At 30.2% G+C, this 24,764-nt stretch overlaps 1 protein-coding gene across 7 annotated transcripts; it reads right to left on the bottom strand.

The window, feature by feature from the left end:
• Positions 1-2,141: 2,141 nt before the first annotated feature.
• LOC127698463 (uncharacterized) lies at positions 2,142-24,747 on the bottom strand. Of its 7 annotated transcripts, XM_052201930.1 has the most exons (13): positions 24,498-24,747; positions 21,180-21,469; positions 18,227-18,343; positions 17,915-18,001; positions 16,776-16,847; positions 15,258-15,494; positions 14,165-14,329; positions 13,561-13,880; positions 10,329-10,483; positions 9,605-9,798; positions 6,961-7,042; positions 6,260-6,369; positions 2,142-5,776 (listed from the first exon to the last, which is right to left on the bottom strand). In XM_052201930.1, exons 1-13 carry the CDS (start codon positions 24,706-24,708, stop codon positions 5,753-5,755), a joined length of 2,064 nt encoding a protein of 687 aa, XP_052057890.1. In that variant the 5' UTR covers positions 24,709-24,747; the 3' UTR covers positions 2,142-5,752. The 7 variants fall into 7 exon arrangements, with proteins under 7 accessions (XP_052057890.1, XP_052057886.1, XP_052057887.1 ...); XM_052201926.1 differs by lacking the exons at positions 2,142-5,776; positions 6,260-6,369; positions 6,961-7,042 and adding an exon at positions 7,051-7,182 and having other exon boundaries at positions 24,498-24,742; XM_052201927.1 differs by lacking the exons at positions 2,142-5,776; positions 6,260-6,369; positions 6,961-7,042 and adding an exon at positions 7,212-7,322 and having other exon boundaries at positions 24,498-24,742.
• Positions 24,748-24,764: the final 17 nt, after the last annotated feature.

Below are 24,764 nucleotides of genomic sequence, written 5' to 3'. Positions count from 1 at the left end.
GTTAAAGTACGGTCTTCAACACAGAGCCTTGGCTCACACCGAACAGCAAGCTATAAAGGGCCCCAAAAATTACTAGTGTAAAACCATTCAAACGGGAAAACCAACGGTACAATCTATATAAAAAACGAGAAACGAGAAACACTTATGAACCACATCAACAAACGACAACTACTGAACATCAGATTCCTGACTTAGGACAGGTGCAAACAATTGCAGCGGGTTTAAAGGTTTTAATGGTACAAAACCTTCACCCTTATCTGAAACAATAGTGTTGCATCACAACATAGAAAGACACACTATAAAATATCAATTGAAATGGCTTAACTCAATCAAGACATATTAACACCAATGAACATACACTGAACAAATAAATTTGATCTATGATACAATATAAATACAAAATAAATAAACTGAGGGAAGAATAATTAAAGTAACATCTTATACTGCTGTGAAATGTTAAACAATGTACAGTTATAATACACTTATAATACACTGTTCAAATAAACTATTGTGTTTTATGGTCAACCTTCTTCTGTAAAAGCTGTTCCTTTATTACAGTTTATTTTTGAAATCATTGTTAGGGGCAGTATGTATAAAAAAAGATGTGGTTTGATTGCCAATGAGACAACTTTCCACCGGAGCCCAAATGACAGAAGTTAACAACTATAGGTCACTGTATGGCCTTCAACTATGAGAAAAACCCATACCGCATAGTCCACTATAAAAAGTTTATACAAAATAAGTAAGATAACATTCAATAAAATGGTCAAAAATAGTATGGGTACAAAATTGTCCCAGAAAAGACATAATTAGGCCGTCTATAAGGAGATGCTTATTTACACCTTATTGATAATAACAGATAGCCCCCTTCCTCAAGCATTTTGTGTCATAGACAAAGAAGGGTAGCATATTACACACCTCACAACCTTTGGTAATCATGTTAGGCCAACAATTTTCATATGCAAAAGTTATATTTTACAGCTAAGATTTATCTCAACAAGGTTTAATGCCCACAGATGTGATCAGGAAAGGTGCCAAAGTACCTTTGGTTTCCAATGTCCTAATACTTGATTTGCATTCCAAAATGATACACAATGAATAAAGTTGAGTATATGTTAAGATAGCAGTAAGAAAAAGATGCAGCTAGGATGACATGAACTATTTGTCTCTGTAAACCAGGAGTGGGTTGTCTCCAATCTTTGGCTAGGGTTACCACTTTTCATGCCATAGCTATTAGTGCTAAAAGTGTCATTAAACACCAAATAATCAATCATGGTAAATCATAAAGGAACTTGATCCATTAATAAATATTTTATCTACAGAAATGGAACGTGGATTTCTACATAATTGATAATCTGACCTGAATTAAAACCAAGATGATGTATACTAACTTTGATGAAAATTTATGGAGCTACGAGTGTGTGATTTGTTGAAAAGGGGTGGTATTTATGGAAAAATGCATGAAACTGTTACTATACTCTTTGTCACCATTGGGTCCTGAACAACTTTTTTTCATGATTTTGATCTTTTATAAAAAGTTAAGAAAGTTGGGTTGGTACTGTTCTTCAAGTTAACCAAGGACTCTAAAAGACCGTTTGGATTTTGGAACATGGTTCAGGTTAAATTTGTTTGTTCAAGTACAAATTCCTTTGATTGTTTATCTTGCATTTCTAAATTGATAATGTTTTACATTATGCATTATTTTGTTTGTCATAATAGTAACTACAACATCAAGATGCCACTAATCATCCTAAAATCATTACAACACAAACAACAGGTATTGACAGACATCAATCAAAACCCAGTACTCCATGGTATCTTACCTTTAGAACACTAACACTGAAAGATTTTTAATTCCACAACAACAACTTGGCAGTTATCAAGAATGCTATTGGTAAACCACTTACCATAAAGGCAAATAGGACTGAGATACCAGGTTACATTGACAAAAAAACTACACTATAGCAAGAAAGATATCTGCTTAACCTATTAACTTTGCAACTTTTATAGAAAAACATATCTGCTCAGTTTGCTTAGCTTGGCCTATTAACTTTGCAACTTTCATAAAAATATATTTGTTCAGTTTGAACTTCTCACTTACCTTGTAAGATCACATGGCAAAATTATTTACAAATCACAAACAACAAATAAATTTTGTTTTATTAGATCAGCTACACTTGGTCATAAATACATGTACATACATTTGTTTTTTTATCATTTACTACACCACATCACACTTCTGTTTACAAAAGTAACAAGTAAATTTAATTCCTAATTCTATTACAAAAAAACAGTGCTGTTAAAAAATATTGTACTGTAAATACTGGAATGAACATCTCTATCACAAGGAATGTAAATACTGGAATGAAAATCTTTATCATAAGAAAATACTATGAAAAGGCTGTCTTTTAATGAGGTCAAGGTGTGCATCTTTTGACTTTTGATTATCTGATATACTTTAAAGATAACTACAACAGACTGAAGAGAATATCTGTCTTTTAAGAACCAATTAAATAAGAAATTTACTTCAAATTTTCTGATTAAATAAAGGAAATACAGAAAAAAGAGTTACCAGAACAAACAAAAACAATGTAAAGCAGCAAATAATGTTACTACATAGCATGTGAATTCAAGTCTAATGCATATCTGAGGTCCTAAACATTCAATTCCTTACTTTTAAGTATATGTTGATGGCATGTTTCTTTTTGAAAGAAAAGTGTGTATTTTAACATACATTCATATTGCAAAAATGATCAGCAAGGCAACTTAAATTGTAAAGGTAATAGGTGACATCCAAAACAGTATGAAAACTTAACACAGACAACAAGGTAATGAAAAATAACAGTCGAATATAAAAAATTATAAAAATGTTACCCCATAGAATTATGTTCAAACTACAATTCAGTATTTATTACTATGCAGAAGACAGAAATTATAACTTTAAAATAAGGGCTTTGCTCATTGTTGAAGACCGTACAGTTACCTGTAATTGTTAACATCTTTGTTCTTTGGTCTATGGATAGTTGTCTCATTGACAATCATACCTCACCTTTTATCTTTATATGGAGTAACATACAAATGTATATTACACTTAAGCATCCAGACAACATGCCCTGGACACAATAATATAATGGTCATGTTTTGAAAGTCACATGCTGAAGATTGTAAACTGCTGGTTTTATAAAAAAAAAAAAAACTGCAAGGAACACAAACTTGAGGCTCTAAAGAGCCTGTGTTGCTCACCTTGGTCTATGTGCATATTCAACAAAGGACACTCTCCAACATTGTAGATGAGAATAGAATTCATGACAGAAATCTCTGTTATGTTGATCTTGTATTGCTGACCATTTAGTCTGTTTAGTTTCTCTCAATCTTCTTTAGTTTTTGCTCAAAACACAAAGGAGGGTAAAAAAAATTCTCATTTAAGGGCAATCACTCCTATAAAGCATGACAGTCTACTAACTATATTGACAAAATTTGACTTATTAGTAGATCTTGCCTTACTGATCATTTTTGTGATTTAAAGTGTCCATTTATCTATTATAATTTTTATCATATAAGGTAAAATGCAAAAAAAATTGGTAAAAGTCATCATTAAATAGCAATAACTCCAAAAAGGAGTTATTTAAGTTTCTATCTATCTATTATATTTTCTAAGATATAAGGCAAAAACGCAAAAAATTGGTAAAAATCTTCATCATAGGGCAATAACTCTAAGAAGGAGTAGATTTATTTGTAGAACTTGTCTTGCTGGTCATTTTTGAAATTGAAAGTTTCTCTCTATTTATTATAGTTTTCAAGATAATAGGCAAAAATTAAAAAAAATGGTAAAATTTGTCATTTAAGGGCAATAACTCCTATAAGGAGTCTTCTGACAGTTTTGGCGTATATGAACAATTGGTTAAGCTCAACATTCTGCACATTTCGGTCCCGTCAGATTTTCTCTATTTATAAAGATTTTCAAAATAATAGAAAAAACTTGCATTTTACCCCTATCTTTTATTTTTAGCCATGTCGGCCATCTTGGTTGGCAGACGGGATTATCGGACACATTTTTTAAACTAGATACCCCAATGATGATTGTGGCCAAGTAGTTTCAGAGGAGAAGATTTTTGTAAAAGTAAACGACGACGGACGCCAAGTGATGAGAAAAGCTCATTTGGCCCTTCAGGCAAGGTGAGCTAAAAAGTGATTTTAAGAATCATTTTGTACTAAGAAATGTTTAGGTTAATGACCATAACAACATGCAGCCTGGTCATTTAGAATTTTGTGTTTCTGATGTAGGTATCCATGAAAAGAAAAACCACATTTACTGTAACAATATTTGTTTGTGCTATTGTCATTAATTATTGAACAACAGTGACCCTAAATTTAAATAGTTGGTAAACAGATAGACAATAAAAAAAAAGGGATGGATACACATCAATACATTAATACAAACAGAATGTGTTGAAAGAAACAAATAATTACATTTAATTTCTGCTATATTGATGTCAAGAGCAGCATAATAAATACATTACAATGTTTGTACATAACTCTTTTCTCCCTTATTGCACTTTTATGTTAAGTTTTTGTAAAGTTAGATCCAACACAAGTATATAAGTACTGAAATGCTGAAATGCATAATAATCAATAACTACAGAGTTGACTTACCAAATCTCCCAAGCCTGTCAATATATAACGATAAAGTCATGATAATAAGCAGAATAAGCTTCTAACTAAGTTACACCAGTCCATTATGTACTTAAAACTGACTAAGAAACACAGATCATAGTGAACAACTTGTGGTTATCATCTTTCAGTATGGCAACTGACAAGCTAGCTCAAATGCATCCTGGTACAAAGTTACTTGACAGTAGATACAAAGTACAGAAAAATGACAATAAATACTAAGTACAGAAAAATGAACTCAAGAATTCAGACTGCACTAGTGTTAATAAAACTTAAACTGTAGTTGATATACTTATACTAAAATATTAAAAGATACGAATTTATATAACTTTTTGTTATTCATTTTTAAAAACTGTATGTAAAACAATGAAATTAAAAAAAAAACACAAACAATTTTTTAAGTGGAAATATTTCGTACAATCAAAAATTGAACTCAGTTCAAGTCAAAGTGATCTATCTGTATTAAAAATGTATACTCTGACAAAATAATACAAGTATTCTAGTGAATTTATGAGAATGGAATCCAAGGACAATTTAGACCTTTTACTTAAGTAAATTCAGTAAACCATGATACAGTTGTCATGTGATCTCCTTTTAAAGATTCCTAACTGAAAGGTATGCCACAGTTTGAATTGTAAATTACACCTAATTTTAGCAGACGGTTTAGGTGGAAAATAATCATTTTAATGTCTAACATAATCTTCCAGGAAACTACAAAATTCTGCTTTGTAAAGGTTAACTGAAGTATGAAAAATAGAACTTATTGCAGTATTATTGCACTTAAACAGAAGTATGAAAAATAGAACTTATTGCAGTATTATTGCACTAAAACAGAAGTAAGGAAAAAATGCAAAACATACTTTTTTTTTCATTAACAATAGAGTTACACGGTAACCAGAAAAAAACTTAACCAATAAAAAATAAAAATGCATCTAATAAACAAAAATCAGAACGAAAGTCTAAAATTCTAAAGATAACAACTTAAATCTAGAACACAAACTACTTGTGACAAAGTTCCTATTTAATAGGGAAAATACTCAATGCTGCCTCAATGGTTCTTTCATGTATTTTTCCAAACAGTTTACTTTAAATTTGCTATTGGAATCTGAAATAATAGAAAAAATACATTTTATATTAATGCTATAAAATAAAAGTTTGCATGAGTGAAAAGAATCCTATTAATTATGAAATTAATTTTTATGAATAAACAATATCTGTACATCACTGGATACTGCAATCAGTTTCCTATAAAAGGGGTATTTCATAGAATGAAAATACCAATGAAGGGAATATATTGTTTATATAAAATTTGGTGAAAATATACCATTTATTTTGTACCCATATTTGGTATATGATAATAAAAAGTACTAATTTAGATAGTTTGCTTTTATTTTAATAAATACACCTTTTTGTGTTTTTTAATATTACCAGTTTGTGAAAATTCTAATTTATACAAGTATCTTTTGAGACAAAACCAGTACTGAGGGTCATTTATTCAAGGTTCCATAAAAATATGGCTTCAATTGAAAAAAAAAACTTATTTCTTTGTATCCATTATCATCTCTTAGAGTTTTCTGATAAATAATACCTTGATATCATTGTCCGCTGCTTTAAAACCAAACACTTTAGAAAAGAAGTAGAATTCACCATCCAATGCTGTTTGGATATTTTCTGCTTTACGGAATCCATGTTGTTCACCTTATAAAGAAAGAAATAGTGAATATAATGATAAAATATTTCATTTCATTTGTTTTTATATAATCTTGCCATTATTCACTTCTACTTAAATCAAAATTTGAAAACTCTCAAGTAACATCTTGATCAGGTGCTTCTTAGCTTGTTTTGGTATCCTTTTTCGATAATATTTTGGGTTTTTGCTCTTTTTAGATTTCAAGAACCACAAATAAGAAATCAATTTACAAATATGAAAGTCAGAAGTCTGTAATTCAGTGGTTGTTGTTGGATGCATGCTGTCTATCATATTTGTTTTTCTTGTTCATCGTTTTGTACATGAATCAGGCTATTGTTTTTTTTTTTTTTTATTCTATTACTTTTTGTCATTTCGGGGTCCTTTTATAGCTTACTTTACAATATTGCATTTGTCCGTTGTTGAAGGCCTTACAGTAACCTAGAGTTGCTTACATCTACATCATTTAGTCTCTGGTTGAGAGTTGTCACATTGACAATCATACCACATCTTCTCATTTTTAGTTCTGGTTCACCAAATTAAATTTATCATTTTGAAATTTTGTATATGACACCAAAATTTAAACTGAATTGTTTTCTCACCTTCGAACAAAACATACATGGTAGGAATACCCTTTTCTTTCACTGCCTTGTACATCATTTCTGCTTGATTTGGTGGAACAATCTGTAAACATTAGCATCAGTGACAATATATTATTAATAATAAAGATTTCTGCTTGATTTTGTGGAACAATCTGTTAACATTAGCATCAGTGACAATATTTTATTAATAATAAAGATTTCTGCTTGATTTGGTGGAACAATCTGTAAACATTAGCATCAGTCACAATATATTATTAATAATAAAGATTTCTGCTTGATTTTGTGGAACAATCTGTAAACATTAGCATCAGTCACAATATATTCTTAATAATAAAGATTTCTGCTTGATTGGGTGGAACAATCTGTAAACATTAACATCAGTGACAATATATTATTAATAATAAAGATTTCTGCTTGATTGGATGGAACAATCTGTAAACATTAGCATCAGTCACAATATATTATTAATAATAAAGATTTCCTCTTGATTTGGTGGAACAATCTGTAAACATTAGCATCAGTCACAATATATTATTAATAATAAAGATTTCCTCTTGATTTGGTAGAACAATCTGTAAACATTAGCATCAGTCACAATATATTATTAATAATAAAGATTTCCTCTTGATTTGGTGGAACAATCTGTAAACATTAGCATCAGTCACAATATATTATTAATAATAAAGATTTCTGCTTGATTTTGTGGAACAATCTGTAAACATTAGCATCAGTGACAATATATTCTTAATAATAAAGATTTCTGCTTGATTGGGTGGAACAATCTGTAAACATTAGCATCAGTCACAATATATTATTAATAATAAAGATTTCCTCTTGATTTGGTGGAACAATCTGTAAACATTAGCATCAGTCACAATATATTATTAATAATAAAGATTTCCTCTTGATTTGGTAGAACAATCTGTAAACATTAGCATCAGTCACAATATATTATTAATAATAAAGATTTCCTCTTGATTTGGTGGAACAATCTGTAAACATTAGCATCAGTCACAATATATTATTAATAATAAAGATTTCTGCTTGATTTTGTGGAACAATCTGTAAACATTAGCATCAGTGACAATATATTCTTAATAATAAAGATTTCTGCTTGATTGGGTGGAACAATCTGTAAACATTAGCATCAGTCACAATATTATTCTTAATAATAAAGATTTCTGCTTGATTGGATGGAACAATCTGTAAACATTAGCATCAGTCACAATATATTCTTAATAATAAAGATTTCTGCTTGATTGGTTGGAACAATCTGTAAACATTAGCATCAGTCACAATATATTCTTAATAATAAAGATTTCTGCTTGATTGGTTGGAACAATCTGTAAACATTAGCATCAGTCACAATATATTATTAATAATAAAGATTTCTGCTTGATTTGGTAGAACAATCTGTAAACATTAGCATCAGTCACAATATATTCTTAACAACAGAGATTTCTGCTTGATTGGGTGGAACAATCTGTAAACATTAGCATCAGTCACAATATATTCTTAATAATAAAGATTTCTGCTTGATTTTCTGGAACAATCTGTAAACATTAGCATCAGTCACAATATATTCTTAATAATAAAGATTTAAAAAATTACAGTAGTCAACAGATGTAAAACAAGAATGTGTCCATAGTACACGGATGCCCCACTCACACTATCATTTTCTATGTTCATTGGACCGTGAAATTGGGGTAAAAACTCTAATTTGGCATTAAAATTAGAAAGATCATATCATAGGGAACATGTGTACTAAGTTTCAAGTTAATTGGACTTCAACTTCATCAAAAACTACCTTGACCTAAAACTTTAACCTGAAGTGGGACGGACGACAGACTGACTGACGAACGAATGCACAGACGGAAAAACATGATGCCCCTAGGTGTGGCATAAAAAATCTAAATTCTTTTATACTTACCTTACTGCATACAGTTTTATACTAAATTGGAAGTATACAATATATGTACATGGTGAGAAATTATCAAATTTATTTGTATGAGCTTTGAAACAGTAAGAAAAATGAGGCTTGCTGAGGTTTCTCCTGTTTTGTAGCAAGTAAAAATAATTCCTTATCTTCCAACAATCTACATATATTTGTTTTATCTTGCAATTTAGCCTTAGTGTTTTAAACATGCCTTTTTGACCTCTCTACCGTGATATTCAACATTTCTTTAACTAGGAGCTGGAATGAAGATGACCTCAAAATTAACTGTGACGTATACACTTATTTAAATTTACTGTTTGCTCAACATAGAAACAGGATAACAGGACACTTTATTTATATACCATAATTATCATCATTGATTAATTAACTATCCACCATCTTGGGTACATTCACATATACTGTCATATAGATTATCTTTATAGAATATAATTTGATTCAATGACCATCTTTTGTAGCTCTATCCATCTATGAGTATTACAGTCAACCCATCATTTTTTATTCTTTTACCACCTTTGATGAATGCATTCACTTCTAAACCATATTTTGACCATCTTTAATTCATAAACCATTCATTGTGGATGCATCAACCTATTCACAACTCCTTTGCCATATTTGAATGTCAACTTTCAATTGCAAATGCATCAATAAGGTTTGAACCATCCACTCATTATTCATCCTTATATTTACCTTATCCTCATCACCCTGGAATAAAGCAATAGGGCAATCTAGTTTTCCGATGTAATTAATAGGTGATCTCTCTTTGTATATCTTTATGCCATCACCAGTATATGGTGCTATCAGGTTGTCAAGGTAACGACTTTCAAACTTGTGTGTATCTCCTGCTAAAGCTTCAAGGTCACCTATCCCATAATGACTTGCTCCTAGAAATCAAAGTATGGACTGAGTAAAGTAATACAATATAAATGTTACTCCTATGGGAATATTTTTTTTTGGTTTTCAAATAAAATGAAAGGTACCTTTGAATTTAATTTTATTGAAATTGATTGCATATTATATTCAAATTGATTAAATATTTTTCACAATTTTTACATTTGTAAGGAACCCTTACTAATCATTCTAACATCATTTATGCAACTAGTTCAATGTTCACATTAATTAAGGCACATTGTTCTTTTAATCCAACTTATTCCGATTGCTTATGTAGATCTTTTCTCTAATTTTGTAAATGGCATCTATATTCTCATGAGTTCCAATATATTTTACCTGCTCCAAACACATTTTTGAAAGTTAAGCAAGCTAGAGTGCTGTAACCACCTGCAGATCTTCCATCAATACACAATTGACCACGATCTACTTTACCTACATCTGCCAGATATTGGGCACCATAACAACAATCATCAAGGTCATAAATACCCCATCTGCCACAAAAACAAAGAAACTGTATCTTTACCTGCTTTAAATACATTTTTGAATGTTAAACATGCTAGTGTTGTATATCCTCCTGCCGATCCTCCATCTATACATAATTTTTTTTCATCTACTCGTCCAATATCACCAAGATATAAGGCACCAAAGCAACAGTCATCTATATCACATACTCCCCATCTATTGCAATATAGAAAAACATGCAAATACATGCTACACTGTAGAAGCAAAACCAATCACAAGTAAATTAAATCTAAATTTAAAACTTTCTTTCGGCAAACATTAAGTACACTCACAAGTCAGGAATATGACAGTTGTTGTCCATTCGTTTGATGTGTTTATGCTTTTGATTTTGCCATTTGATTAGGGACTTTCTGTTTTGACTTTTCCTCGGAGTTCAGTATTTTTGTGATTTAACTTTTCACTACTTGAAGTTTGTAATATTGTGACTTTAAGTAATCTTTTTTTTTCTTTATTTTTTTTAATCAAAAGTTGAGAAAAAACTGCATTAAAAGTTACAAAAAACACCATCATTTGGCAAGAAGGGGATTTACTTTGGGTTTTTTTAGTGTAGCTTTTAGTTCACGGATGTATTCTTCTGATGTTACAGTCTCGTTGAAATCTTGTTTGGGAATTATTTCCAAAACATGTGATACAAGTGGAAAATATTAATGAATTTAAAAAATATTATAATCGAACTTAACTTTATGAAAAAAGTATGTACTTACAATACTTAGTGTTTAAGTAATAACATTTTCAAATTTTATAACCAGTCCGGTCAGCTTCATCAGCCAAAATGTTGAGAAAATGGGTGAGGGGTAGACAGAAATGATTTTACAAAAAAAAAGTATATTCCATATCAATTTTTTCTTTTCAAATTCCTAGATATGTATTTTTTCAATCATTTATATGAAAAAAGATAAAATAATATGCTTTTTGTTCTAAAAAAAAGAGAAAAGTCCAGAATTTACAAAATTGACAGCATGGTCAATTTGACACAAAAAAACAACAAAATTTTATACAAATTTCTAATATTAACACCATTGAAACTATAGTTTTTAAAGTTAAACTTTTTTCAGGTTGGTTCACTGCATCTTAAGTGAAAGTATGAAAAAAGTTTAATTGTGAAACTTATTTTTTTTCATAATAATTGCCCAAAAATTGGTAAAAATTGATGAAAATGGGAAAATCATTAAAAATATGGTACTTTCAAATGGCCATAGCAAAAAAAGAAGTGCACCACAATATGATTTTTTCTTCATCAATTACTTTCTTACAGTCATATAAACCCAAAAATCAGGTTAAGAAAAAAAGTTTAATTCTAGAAATTTTTGGCTCCTCAGAGGTGTACATCCTTAATTGAAATAAAGGAATTTTGCCCAGTCATCCATTTCACATGCTCCCCATCTATAGAAAACATCCAAACACATGCTACACTGTAGAAGCAAAACCAATCATCAGCAAATTAAATCTAAATTTAAAACTTTCTTTTTGCAAACATTTAGTACACTCACTACATGAAGTTTTTTACATTGTTTTTTTCTCTTTATTTTTTTTAATTACCGGTAAAAGTTGATAAATACTGCATTAAAAGTTAAAAAAAAAACACCTTCATTTGGCAAGACAGGGATTTCCTTCAGTTTATATAGTGTAGCTTTTTTGCTTAGGTGAAAATAAGGAATTTGGCCTATGTTTCTTCATAGGATCACTTAGCAATATATAGATAAAACTTCTTTTTTTTTTTGGAGTAGAAAATGTTAAAATGACTAATTGTACAATTTCAAGACTGAAATTTATCAAAAATATTTTTCAGGTCACTATTATACCAGGTTGGAACCAATACAGACAGTGAACTTTTTGTTGCTTAGCTGTCTTAGTGGATAGTTGTCTTAGTTTCTAACATCTATGTCATTTGGTCTCTGGTGGATAGTTGTCTTAGTTTCTAACATCTATGTCATTTGGTCTCTGGTGGATAGTTGTCTTAGTTTCTAATATCTATGTCATTTGGTCTCTGGTGGATAGTTGTCTTAGTTTCTAACATCTATGTCATTTGGTCTCTGGTGGATAGTTGTCTTAGTTTCTAATATCTATGTCATTTGGTCTCTGGTGGATAGTTGTCTTAGTTTCTAACATCTATGTCATTTGGTCTCTGGTGGATAGTTGTCTTAGTTTCTAACATCTATGTCATTTGGTCTCTGGTGGATAGTTGTCTTAGTTTCTAACATCTATGTCATTTGGTCTCTGGTTAACAGTTGTCTTAGTTTCTAACATCTATGTCATTTGGTCTCTGGTTGACAGTTGTCTTAGTTTCTAACATCTATATATGTCATTTGGTCTCTGGTGGACAGTTGTCTTAGTTTCTAACATCTATGTCATTTGGTCTCTGGTGGATAGTTGTCTAATTGGCAACCATACCACATCTCCGTATCTTATTTTGAGGTCAAAAGAAACATACATTTGACTGGGTTTGTACTTTTTCCAAACAATTAATTTTTCTCATAATGAATGACATTCAAACCCAATTAAAAATTTGACTGTACTTTATAACTGTTGATGTGTATTTCTAAACTATTAAATAATTTTTATTTGTCTGTAAATCATGTTACTTCTTTTCAATGGCTATCCTATTGCTTAATACTTTTAAACATTATGATCATCAAATTATGTTCTAAGTCTAATCTATTAACTTCATGGGTTTCCAAACACTTTCAATTATTTGAATTTACTAAGGCCAGTCATAATATTTTTATGATACCTGATTTATCATCATAACTTGACACTCTATATGAAGAAGTTTTAAGAAGGTAAACCAACACCTATACATATTAACTATAAAGGGAGGATAATTTATCATACTTCCAACTTGTTAGTGATATGTAAAAATAAAGATACAGTAAGAGCAGAGTTTAAATAACCTTATTTCAATACCATACACACTATATTTGCCAAAGTAAGATATACTGTTAGATCACATATTTATAGGAAAGGTATCTAATTCAACTTTGTGTTTCTTAAATCTAATAACTACAATACTTAATTTTAAGTTCTTATAAATTATTGAAAATGTTGAAAATTATCACATATCCTACTAAACTGATCTTTTTCCCTATTGATCAACATTTTTCCCTATTGGTGAACATTTTTCAATGTTTAATAAGAGAACAGTTCTCTTTGTTGTTTTAACAAAAAAGAAGCATCCATTAAAAACTATTAAGCCAAGATGCAGTTCATTAGTGAAAATATGTAATCATACTAACTTTGCCCTCAGTTTGTGTCTGTATGTTTTACCATAACCAGTGCTACCCCTGTAGTTTACATCTAGTACGCCAAATCCACGTGATGTAAAATATTGTTTTTTCAAACTCAAAACATTGGATGTTTGAGATGTTGGTCCACCATGTACTTGAACCAACAATGGAGGCCTTGTACCCTCAGGTGCTACAAAGTCCTTGTTTTTGGGAGGATAGAAATATCCGTATGACACATCATCATTTGTTGTTTTCCAGCTAATTTCCTCTGGAATACTGTAATAACCTGTGTCCATATCTAATGACTTCGATTCTTGAAGGACCTTTACCTATAGGAATAAAAAATAATTACAGTAAAAATGAACTAACCATCAAATTATTTTTAGCAACTGGTCAGATCTTCTTCAGTTGTAACAAAAGATATTTTAAAACAAATTTCCAGAGTGTCAATTCTTCACAGAATGGAAAAAAAATCAATTAGTTTAATATACTGTTTAATAAACATATATAGTTTCTATATACTTTGCATGTCAAATTGGGAAAAGATATTAATTCAAGATGACAGAAGATCAGAAACTGATTACTGTCAAAAGAAATATTTAGAGATACTTACTTCTTTGGTTTCCAGATTAATTCTAATGACACATTCAAACTTTGTTGGACTTCCTGCTACACAATACACATGACCGTCTGCTGTCAGGTTCATACAAACATGACTTGTAAATCCTGTGTCAAGTTTCTGGTATTCTTTAGTTTTCATGTTTAACACACCAAGTTCCTTTAAAGTAAACAATTTTAATTCAATAAATTATACAATGAATAAGCAATTTTTTATTTCATCATTTACTGTAGATTCATTTATTTTCGTGTGTACCAATTTTGGTGGATTGAAGAAAAATTGTATTTTCGTGGTTATTTGATTTTTTGGTTTTAGCAAAGCCTGCATACAAGACTGTTGAACATTTGTACTTTGTTGAACAGTAAGTTTTGTGGTTCACATTTCCCACTGAAATCAATGAAAATTGGTATCCCATGAATAACAATGAATACACAGTATTTGGAATTTCAAGAGACACTCTTTTATATTTACTGCTTATATATATTTTTTTTACTTCAGAAATGTGATTTTTTTCAAATATGAAAAGATTCTTTCTGTATAAAATATGTGCTTTTCAGTTATAATTCAAAAGAAAAAAAAGTTAGTGAAAAGTTAACTGTGTATATATGTTTCAAGGTGAAAAGGCTTTGAATATTAGTATGATGTCTGTTCTATTATATGATATTTTTCTTCAACATAAAATCAGAACATACATGATTTTGAAACAACCAACCTTTTATTCTGTGTGAATTTAGTTCTGTCCTTTTAAACTCAACAATTGATTTTCTGAGTGAAACTTTTATATTAAAATTGGTGTCATCTGGTTTTTTTAATCATACATTGGACAATTAAACAATCTTTTGTATAACATACATTGCTTTAAAAGGGCCATTGAATCAAGACAAAAGCCATTTGTATGACAAATATAGAAATAAAAAAGTACCAGTAAAGAATTTATTTTAAAAAATTCATGAAATAGAATAAAATTTTCCCCTAAAACCAATATGAAAAAAAATATTGGAAACATCACTTTTCTCAGTCAGATGAAGCATGCAATACATTAGACGGTTGATTTTATTAAAAGACAACTAAAGACATTAGAACTTACACTCCCAGAATTCAATACTATTTTACCATTTCCTTTTGGATCTACTGCATAACCATAAAAAGCAAAGACCCAGTGTGGGCCTCCAGTTTCTTTGTCTCTAGGTAACAAATTAGTGTGGTCACCATTAGCATTGACATGATAAAGATTCCACCATTCAGTTTGATCACCAATATATAGTAGCTCATTGTTTGGTGTCCAAGAAGGCTGCATTACACTTATGTCAGTACCAGAAACTATCTGTAACAATATTCAAAAATTTTAACTAGGTATATGTTGTCAAAATATATCTTGTTTATTTTTTAACAGATGATAATTTTTCTGAATAATATATACACCTTATCAGTTTCTACCTCTAAATGTAACCTTCCAATGACTGGTTTTAATAATTTTAGCAATTGGACTGGAGCACCATTAAACTCCAAAACTATCCAGGCAATTTTGGTAAAAATCAAACTTTCATTTATCTGCAAAAATTGTGTAAACATATGCAAATAATCATAATCCACGAAATTTAAAGAGCACTGAAAGCGTCTTCATATTTCTTGCAAGAACAACTTATCATAAGTTGTGTCATTTTAGTATGGTTGAGAAATGTTGCATCATTTCTGGCTTCCATATCAAAATAAGAAAATCTGGTATGATTGAGACTAGTGTGTCAAAAGGGCTTTTTTTTTGGGAAAAGAACTTTCAAGTATTAAAAATTGATAGGTATGAATATACAGAGACAGATACAACAACATACTTCTACTGATAGTAATAATAAAAATAATAGTAGACAACATCATATAGATGCTAATATTGTACAAGGAATTTAAAAGGTGTAAAACATATACCAATCATTTACAAAAGTACATATCCTACATTCTGTTGATACTTATATTTTGCCATTGCACAAGACGAAGTTTTTCAAACAGAATTAAACCATCCAGGATTTTTTATCACATGTATGAAACAACTCTACAGCCTTCAACAATTTGCAAAATCTATACCATATAGTAAGCTATAAAAGTCCCTGGCATGAAAAAATTAAAAAAAAAAGAAAACCAATTCCTGAGTTATGCTATAAACAATAAAGGAATATGGCAGACTGTCCTAATGACAACCACTGAGTTACAGTGGGATTAAACATGTGTGTTAGTGTTCAACCCTCCACTAACCTGGAACAGAGTTGTTCCAGCAAAATTGAGAACCAACTGTAAAATTCAGTTCAAAAGGGCTCGTCTCATTAGATGTGCAGAAAGCACAACAAAAACACATAGTGCCAACCTAATAGTACTCACAGTTACAGATAGTTAGGTCAAAGCCAATTTCAACTAATAAATCTTGAAAATTTATCCTGAATGCTGAGCATGGGAAAACAACTGGGGAAATAGTTTTCATCATGGAATAACTCCACAAAAGTTTTTGTTTTTTTCTAACTGAAAATGGGGAAAGATATTGTAAGCTACTTTCAAATTGTTAACTCAACTATTGCTTGCATGGCCTACCACTTGAAAAAGCAAATTGTGTTTGACTGACCTTTTTGGGATTAGACACAGCATCTCCTGCAGCTGACAAGTCACCTGTCCATAGTTCTGTACTGTCCCAGGGCTACAATAATCATGCATAATAATCAAGGCTTTTTATTTCTCTAACATAGTTGGAAACTAAAAAAATTATGTGTGTTTTGAAAACATTTAGAATTATGGTAGATTGGTTATCTTTTTCTGAGCATCCCTTCTGGGTATGTTGCAAAAATACTTTTTTCATTTAAAAACATTTTACCACATATCCTTCAATATACAACAGAAACATCTAAAACTTGAAATTTAAAACTTAAACTATCAAAATATGAAGTGTCGTTAAGTGTATTTAAAATTTTCAAAAAAAATCTCTTTAAAATCAAGGGCAGATAATTATCTTGAATTTGATAGGACAATTTGTGTTTTTTTTTTATTTTTCAAGGAAATAAGGCCTGTGACCCCCTATTTCTATATGATATTTTGGAAGTTATTATGAAAAGTAATTCTCTCATTGAAATTTTAACCAATTCTAAATAAGGAAAAATTAAGTTTCCCCTATATAACCCATATGAAATAACTGTGATTTTGTTAATTTTAACGTATTTTAACGAAAACAAAGTCTGAGACCTCCTGTTTTAATATTGAAATTTGAAAGTACATAGACCCAGAAGTCTTTTACAGAAGTCTATCTATCAGTTAGTCTATCGTCAAACATTATGATACCTTATATACCTTCAGCTGTAAATCAAGTATAGAAAAACACAAAACATTCAATTTACAGCAATCCTTCACATGCACCCTCTTGTATTAGATTTATATAATATAAAGTAATCATACTTCTGCAGTTTAATGAGGTTAGTATTTTCCTTAAGTATCATAAGGCGAATAGACTTCCTGGGATATTGTTAACAATAAACAAACAAAAAACATTTGATATCATTTGTAATATTTTACCATTACTATATTTTCACTGAATCATTACCATGAATTTTTATGGGGGATTTATTATTTTGCACAAGTAAAAGAAAGTTCAAATTACAAATAGAAACAACTTGATCTGTCAATATGACTAGAATGCCCTTGTCTGGAGCCTTATTGCAAAAAGTTGGTCAGTAAGAACGACTAACTAAATAATGACTAAATTTGATATCTTACCATATTAGGATGGTTCCATTGTACCCATGCTATCTTTTTACCATCAGGTGATACTCTTGGGCTACTGTAAAAATCTGCTCCTTCTGCCTGAAATGACAATATTTAGAATATTTACCTTGAAAGAGTTTTAACCTGTTTATTATAGTTCACATTCAAAACCCTCTCCCTTCCTCCAAAATGTATATGTAATCACAATTACAAACATTGTTTAATTTCCCTAAAAATCTCTATAAATAGTAATCTCCAATTTGCCTTAATGACAATTAAAACATTGAAATATATTTATGTTCATGCATTCTTAATAAATCTTACCAAAACAAATTGTTGCTTGGTAACAGGATCTATTGTTACTACTGTATTAACAGGTTCTTTAGCCGTCTTGCTTTCTACAACACTATGATCCTCTCTCACACAGTAGATTTTACTCGTCTAAAAAATTATAGAACATCCAATCAATTTTTTCAAAGTAATAACCATTAATGTGTTAACCATTTTCTTCAAATTTTTATCATGAGGCTATAAAAAAGTGTATGATATTCAAATCAATACATCTCTTGTGAAACAGCTTGATTTGAATTAAGTCAAAGAGTAGGGCCATGAAAGCCTTAATTTGGCTTTAAGAATCAAACTTTGTAATATCACATGTAAAACCTTTATAACTATCTTAAATATATGCAAATTTAAATAACCTAGTCTTTTCCAACTACTGTTTGTTTAATCAATGTTGACAGCTTCAAAAGTATGATATTTTACAAGTTTATAGTCAAATTGTCTGTTTCTGTGCATTTGCAAGGTCAATTTCCTTCTAAAAACCTTCAACCAAAATAAAATTGTTATGAAAATATGTATATGTGTCGGATAAACATTCTAACAAAAAATAATGGTGGTCCATGCATGTGACCAATATTATTTGAAACAAACCTATCAAAATTTAGCCAAAAATAATGATTTCTTCACAAGATAGCCTATAATGACATCATTAGTGTACAAATGCATCTGAGCTTGTTGATTTTGTATTTATTAAGATATTTTTTTCAAATTTGGTCATCAAATGTTTACTATTATTATGGAAGTTAAATGTCATGGAATTCTAGAGCCAAAACTGACCCTTCATGAACCCTACTCCTTTACTTAAGATTTAACTTGGTCTTAGCTAAGCCATTTCAGTTACTGTCTATTCTTCATATTTGATAAGCTTTTAATAAAACTAAATAAGACTGACTACTTACAAGACCATAAGTTAAACCATGCATGAAACTCAAATATATGACAAACAATTTCAACTATACCATCACTAACTACACTATTTCAGATGGCAAAGTTCCTAAAAAACATATTCAACAGCATGATTCCCAAATCATGCGCAGTGTCTTAGTCTACTTCATTTTTCAACTTATAAATACATGTATTGTTATTCATTTAACGTATTTGTATGTGTTTTTGTTTACTTTAAATTTTGAAATTTGTACATTTGTTGTTCTAAGTTCTCAAAAACTGCAGCTATGTCCCTTTTATTAAGTTAGAAAATTAACTACATTGTATAGAGGGTAATGTACAGGTACAAAAGTCTTCAGCATATCCTGGATATTGGAAATGTGCAGCAGGATGCTATTCAGAAAGCAGAATTAACAACTCTCAGTGGGGTATATTTTTAATTTCTTAAGTAACCCCACAAAATTTTTTAAACTTAAAAATTAAAAAAATCAGACAAAAAATTAATAAACAACAAAACAAAAAAACGAACATGAACACATACAACGGGTTCAATATATTATGTTATCTTTTTAGTTAAATATACTTCTAAGATGCAAATAGTGGGTACTCTTTTAAGCAAAGTCACAAAATAAACAACTTTAATCATGATAAAGATATTGTTTGTCATTGACACACTAATATTAATAAGTGATATCTCCTCATGATGTTTATAAATACAACTTTATTTAAAGCATAGTGTATTGACCTATATTTTTACTCAGTCAGCTTGATGGTGACTATTAGTAATAAATGATTAAATATATAAATGGCAATTTTGTATTTTCAAGACTGTTTTGCTAATGTAGCATTCATTTTCATTAATGTCTCACTTTCACTTTAACACTGTAAGTCCATTTAAGTCCAGAATAAGACAATTCATTTATGTATGAGGGTTTGGATGGGGGTTTACAGAATAGAGAATAATGGGCAAAAAATATGAAGAATAGAGAAAAATGGCCCAAAAAAGTAAAGAATAGAGATTCAGAATAATGGGCAAAAAGTATAAAGAATAGAGAAAAATGGCCTTACAAATTAAAGAATACAGATTGAAGAACACCCCCCCCCCCCCCCCCCAAAAAAAAAAAAATCCAGACCCTCATGTAAGATTAGTTTAAAAATTAATAGCTAAAATTATAACTGTTAATTGAAAACAATAGATAAATTATGTTTTAGTCCCGATATTAATGCCAAACTTTTATTTCTTGTTGGTTAATAATATTTTACTTCAAACAGATACTTACATCAAGAATAATGTGACAATATTTAAAATTTTTAATTATAATAGGCTTTAGCCTGCTATCCAATCCATTTCAGATATTTTCTGAATAAAATATGTTTAACCTTAACTGATGGTGTTACACCATAATGTAACAATAAATGTGAAGTGAAAAAAACATAGATTTATGTTGATTTGAACTTGCAAATATAGAGCATATGTCAGAGTCAAATGAACAAGAACAATGTACCAAAGTGTTTTGTCTATGTGAAAAAAACTTCTCATATATAATGTATACTTTATCAATGAAAGGTATACTTTTCATAAATCATTCACATTACTATAAAATTCGGTAGAGTCAAAACATCTCCTGAACATAACTATCTTTTAAAAGGGACACCTCCTTATTATCAATAAATAAAAAGAGATGTCAGATTATTTTGGAAGTAAATTCAATGTTGCTATAATATTTATTTTAGGGCCTTGGTGGCAGAGTGGTCTTAGTATGTCATCTTCAATGATAAGTAGCCTGTTGAATTCAAACACCTCAGTTGGCAAGGTGCAATTGACTTCAATCTTAATTGACTAGGATTGTCAGTTTTCCTGCTAAAGGTTGGTTGTTTTTTTCATATACTCTGACTTCCTCCACCAATAAAAACTGGTCCCCATATTATTATAGCCATGTGTGCTGAAAGTGGAGTTAAACACCAACAATCAATCAATCAATCTAATATTTATTTTAAATCTTGTTTCTTACAGCCACTATATATCATGACTTGACACAACTTGTATTACCTTAGCATTAAATGACCCATCAGCATATCTCCATGTTTTTTCACCTTTAGTAATGAGCTGGGGGGCTTCATCAGGGGAACTCTGAGAATACATCTGCTGGTCTTTATAATTTGAGAAATAGACTACTTTGTTGTTGACAAAGAAAGCTCCTCCACCGTATTCATGTACTCTGGTCCTAGCATTGTAATCTTTTGGTGTCCAGGACATATTTTTATCCTCACCTACTTTCTGTGAACACACTACAATTCGACCTCCTTCATCAAATCTTAATTCTCCCCAATAAACCGTATCTACAAAAATAAACCAAAATACTGTCAGTTTTCATATACTTTCAGAAATGTTTTCTAAATATTTTTTTGGTAAAATGTTTAATAAGCAGTGTTCTACATACATGACATACCATTTGTTATTCCACTGATTAATATTTAAAAGGATGAAGGTTGAGGGCCAAAAGACCTGCCACATAATAATGTGCCTGTCCCAAGTGAGTTGTTGTTTAACGTTTTATCTATGCAGACCCAGTTTTGATTCACAACTTTTCTAGAATCAATTGGGCAATCTAGAGCTGTAGATATTGTGTGAACATTTGTCTATATATAGCCCCCATAACTGATCATCATTTATTGTATAACTACATAGCCATAATGATAAAAACTTCTTTTTTTCATCATTGAAACTTCCTTCTCTCTACGTTCATTTTAAAGCAAAAAAAACACAAAAAAAACAGCCATGCTGGTACTATCGAACCTCTACCTGTTTTTTAGGTAAAGTAACACTGTACTGTGGCATCAAACATTTTCTCTTGTGACACCAAACAATATATGAATGTCAATGTTGTCATCTTACATGTTGGGCAAATAGCTTTTAATTTAAAAATAAGAAGATGTGGTATGATTTCCATAAAGACAACTATCCACCACAGACCAAAAGACGTATATGTAAGCAACTATAGTTTGGCCTACAACAATGAGCAAGATCCATACAGTACAGAAAGCTATAAATGAATTAAGTATATATAGTGTTTCCAAGCTAATGTCTATTAACTCCATTTCACGTAAAGTCTTTTTTCAATATAGTACCTTAAGCTTAATACTTTCAATCTTTTCTGTACTTAGGCCTTAAATATCACATTAATTTAGTCATACTTATATTAAGCAAAGTTTTAAACACATGATGCCTTTCTTTGAGGGGAAATTTTAAATAGTCTGTCTTCAGAACTTTCAATACCAATAGGAGCAAACTCTGAGAGCTGAGTTTCTTTAAATGGGTACATGTACAGTATATTACAACCCTGTGTTGTCAATGGTTGTGTCAACCTTGTAAAATTTAAAAACTTGATTCAAGTCATTGATTTACTTTTAAGATGATCATTGAAAGAGTTGTTTATATATGAATATAAGAGATTTAGGGAACAATTCATAAGTGTATGAGGACAGAACCCTGATTGATCAATATTAAAGAAAATATATATATTCTCTAAATTCATGAAAAAACATGGAAATGTTTAAAAATTAATGGCTTGTTTTGGAGCATTAATGAGCTTCATTCTTACATTTGTTTTATTTAGAATCAAGTTGATTGTAATTTAGAATGCTGATTTAAGGTATAACTATAATGTCTTTCATCTCACTTATTTTTGTATTAATTGTCTTTGTTGAATTAAGAATGAAAGTAACATTTTTTTAAAATAAACTAGTCAGCTTGGATTCTGAGTAAAAACAATGATGTACGAATTGTAAGACATAAAAGGGAATTTTCTTTCGCACACAGCTTGGCTTCTTTGATCTCAAGTTCGTTTTGACACATTTCCTATATATGTGCTCTTTGAAATAATAGTGTAAAAAAATTAAGGACATAACTGGTGTGTGATGCGAAGTTCGAATTGGATCTTGATATAACTGATAATGATTGTTAAAATTTATCAGTAAAGATAAATACATCCAGATAATGATAACATGGTCTTCAGTTGTTTTATATTAAATACCTTGTATTCTGGGTACTCTGCAGTGCAGATCAAAGGAAAATAATTATTTGGTAACAGCAATACAACATAAAGGTGTGGCAACAAACTTAAACATACTCAGTATAAGCAGTATACAACAAGACAATAAAATAAAAATTCGTAAGGTTTCCACAGAACCCAGTGTCTCGCCTACTTTTGCTGTTAATCGCAGGCTCAACAAAAATAAGGAAAAAAATTAATAAAAATATTCCTCTCTATACTATCTTTTGATTGTAAGTAGCTTCTGTCCAAGTTTGGTAAAAATCCAGGATAGTTTATGAATCTAATAAATGTTTTAAAAACTTAAACTGCAGACTGTATTTAATGTTAACTGGAAGAAAACTAAGTCCATTTATAAGTAAAATACGTAAAAAATGGAACAAAATTTTAACAAAATTTCCTTCTAGATACTAGCTTTTAATCATAAACAAGCTTCTGTCCAAGTTTGGTACAAATCCAGGATAGTTTAAGAAAGATTTAAAATTTTAAAAACTTTAACCACAGAGTGAATGTTAGATGTTGACTGGCAGAAAAACTAAGTCCATTTATAAGTAAAATACGGAAAAAATGGAAATTTTTTTTTTACAAAATTTACTTCTGGATACTATCTTATGATCATAAACAAGCTTCTTTCCAAGTTTGGTAGAAATCCAGGATAGTTTAAGAAAGTTTTTAAAATTTCAAAAACTTTAACCACAGAGTGAATGTAATGTTTCCTGGCAGAAAAACTAAGTCCATTTATAAGTAAAATATGGAAAAAAATAGAATTTTTTTTTTACAAAATTTACTTTTGAATATTATCTTATGATCATATAAAACAAGCTTCTGACAAGTTCTGTCCAAGTTTGGTAGAAATCCAGGATAGTTTAAGAAAGTTATTAAAATTTCAAAAACTTTAACCACAGAGTGAATATTTGTGGCTGCCGCCGCAGACCAACACCGACGGAATGTAGGATCGCTATGTCTTGCTTTTTCGACAAAAGACGAAGGCTCAACAAAAATCTGAGCGAAAGGACCCTGGACGAACAGTTATAAAGGCGAACGGACATAGGGCAAACAGGTACTAGGGCGAACCATAGATATAATGGCTATTATATCTATGGGCAAACGGACCCGGATTTTTTTTTTTTTGGGGGGGGGGGGGGGGGGGGGAGTAGTCTGTATAAAGTATACTAACATGCCACTGGAGTTAAGCAAGCAACAATCAATCAACTAATTGCCCAATGCAATAATCTACTTAAGATTTATGTTATCCAAAAATACAAATCAATACAGTATTTATATATCATACCAGATATGTCTCTGATCATACTAACCGGCGTTTTCTGGGCAGCTGTCTACATGAACTTCTTGAAATTTCACACTACTTTCAGAAACAATTTTACTTGTAATTGGTGACCTCCACGATCCATATTCACTTGGTGTTATGCTCATTCTAACTGTTATTTTGTTCACTACTGTGTAGGCTATTCTGCTGAGAAGTCGAAGTGAAAGTTGAGTCCGAAAAACTTTTGTTAGTACTTTCATTCGGAGTCTTTTCGGAACTCCTCTATTTTTAGGGGTATATTGCGATGTACTTTTGC

Source organism: Mytilus californianus, unplaced genomic scaffold (genome assembly GCF_021869535.1).
Source record: "Mytilus californianus isolate M0D057914Y unplaced genomic scaffold, xbMytCali1.0.p SCAF_4, whole genome shotgun sequence".
NCBI lineage: Eukaryota > Metazoa > Mollusca > Bivalvia > Mytilida > Mytilidae > Mytilus > Mytilus californianus.
The sequence above is the reverse complement of the archived record's forward strand: the minus strand, read 5'-3'. Positions and strand labels throughout refer to the sequence as shown.

Excerpts from the sequence above, each read along its gene's own strand:
- LOC127698463 (XM_052201930.1), bottom strand. The coding sequence starts at position 24,708 with ATGAAAGTACTAACAAAAGTTTTTCGGACTCAACTTTCACTTCGACTT. Across the intron at positions 10,484-13,560 it reads AGACACAAACTGAGGGCAAA|ATGGGGAGTATGTGATATAG; the intron begins GTTAGTATGATT and ends ATATTGCAATAG. Across the intron at positions 6,370-6,960 it reads CATGTATGTTTTGTTCGAAG|GTGAACAACATGGATTCCGT; the intron begins GTGAGAAAACAA and ends TTTCTTTATAAG.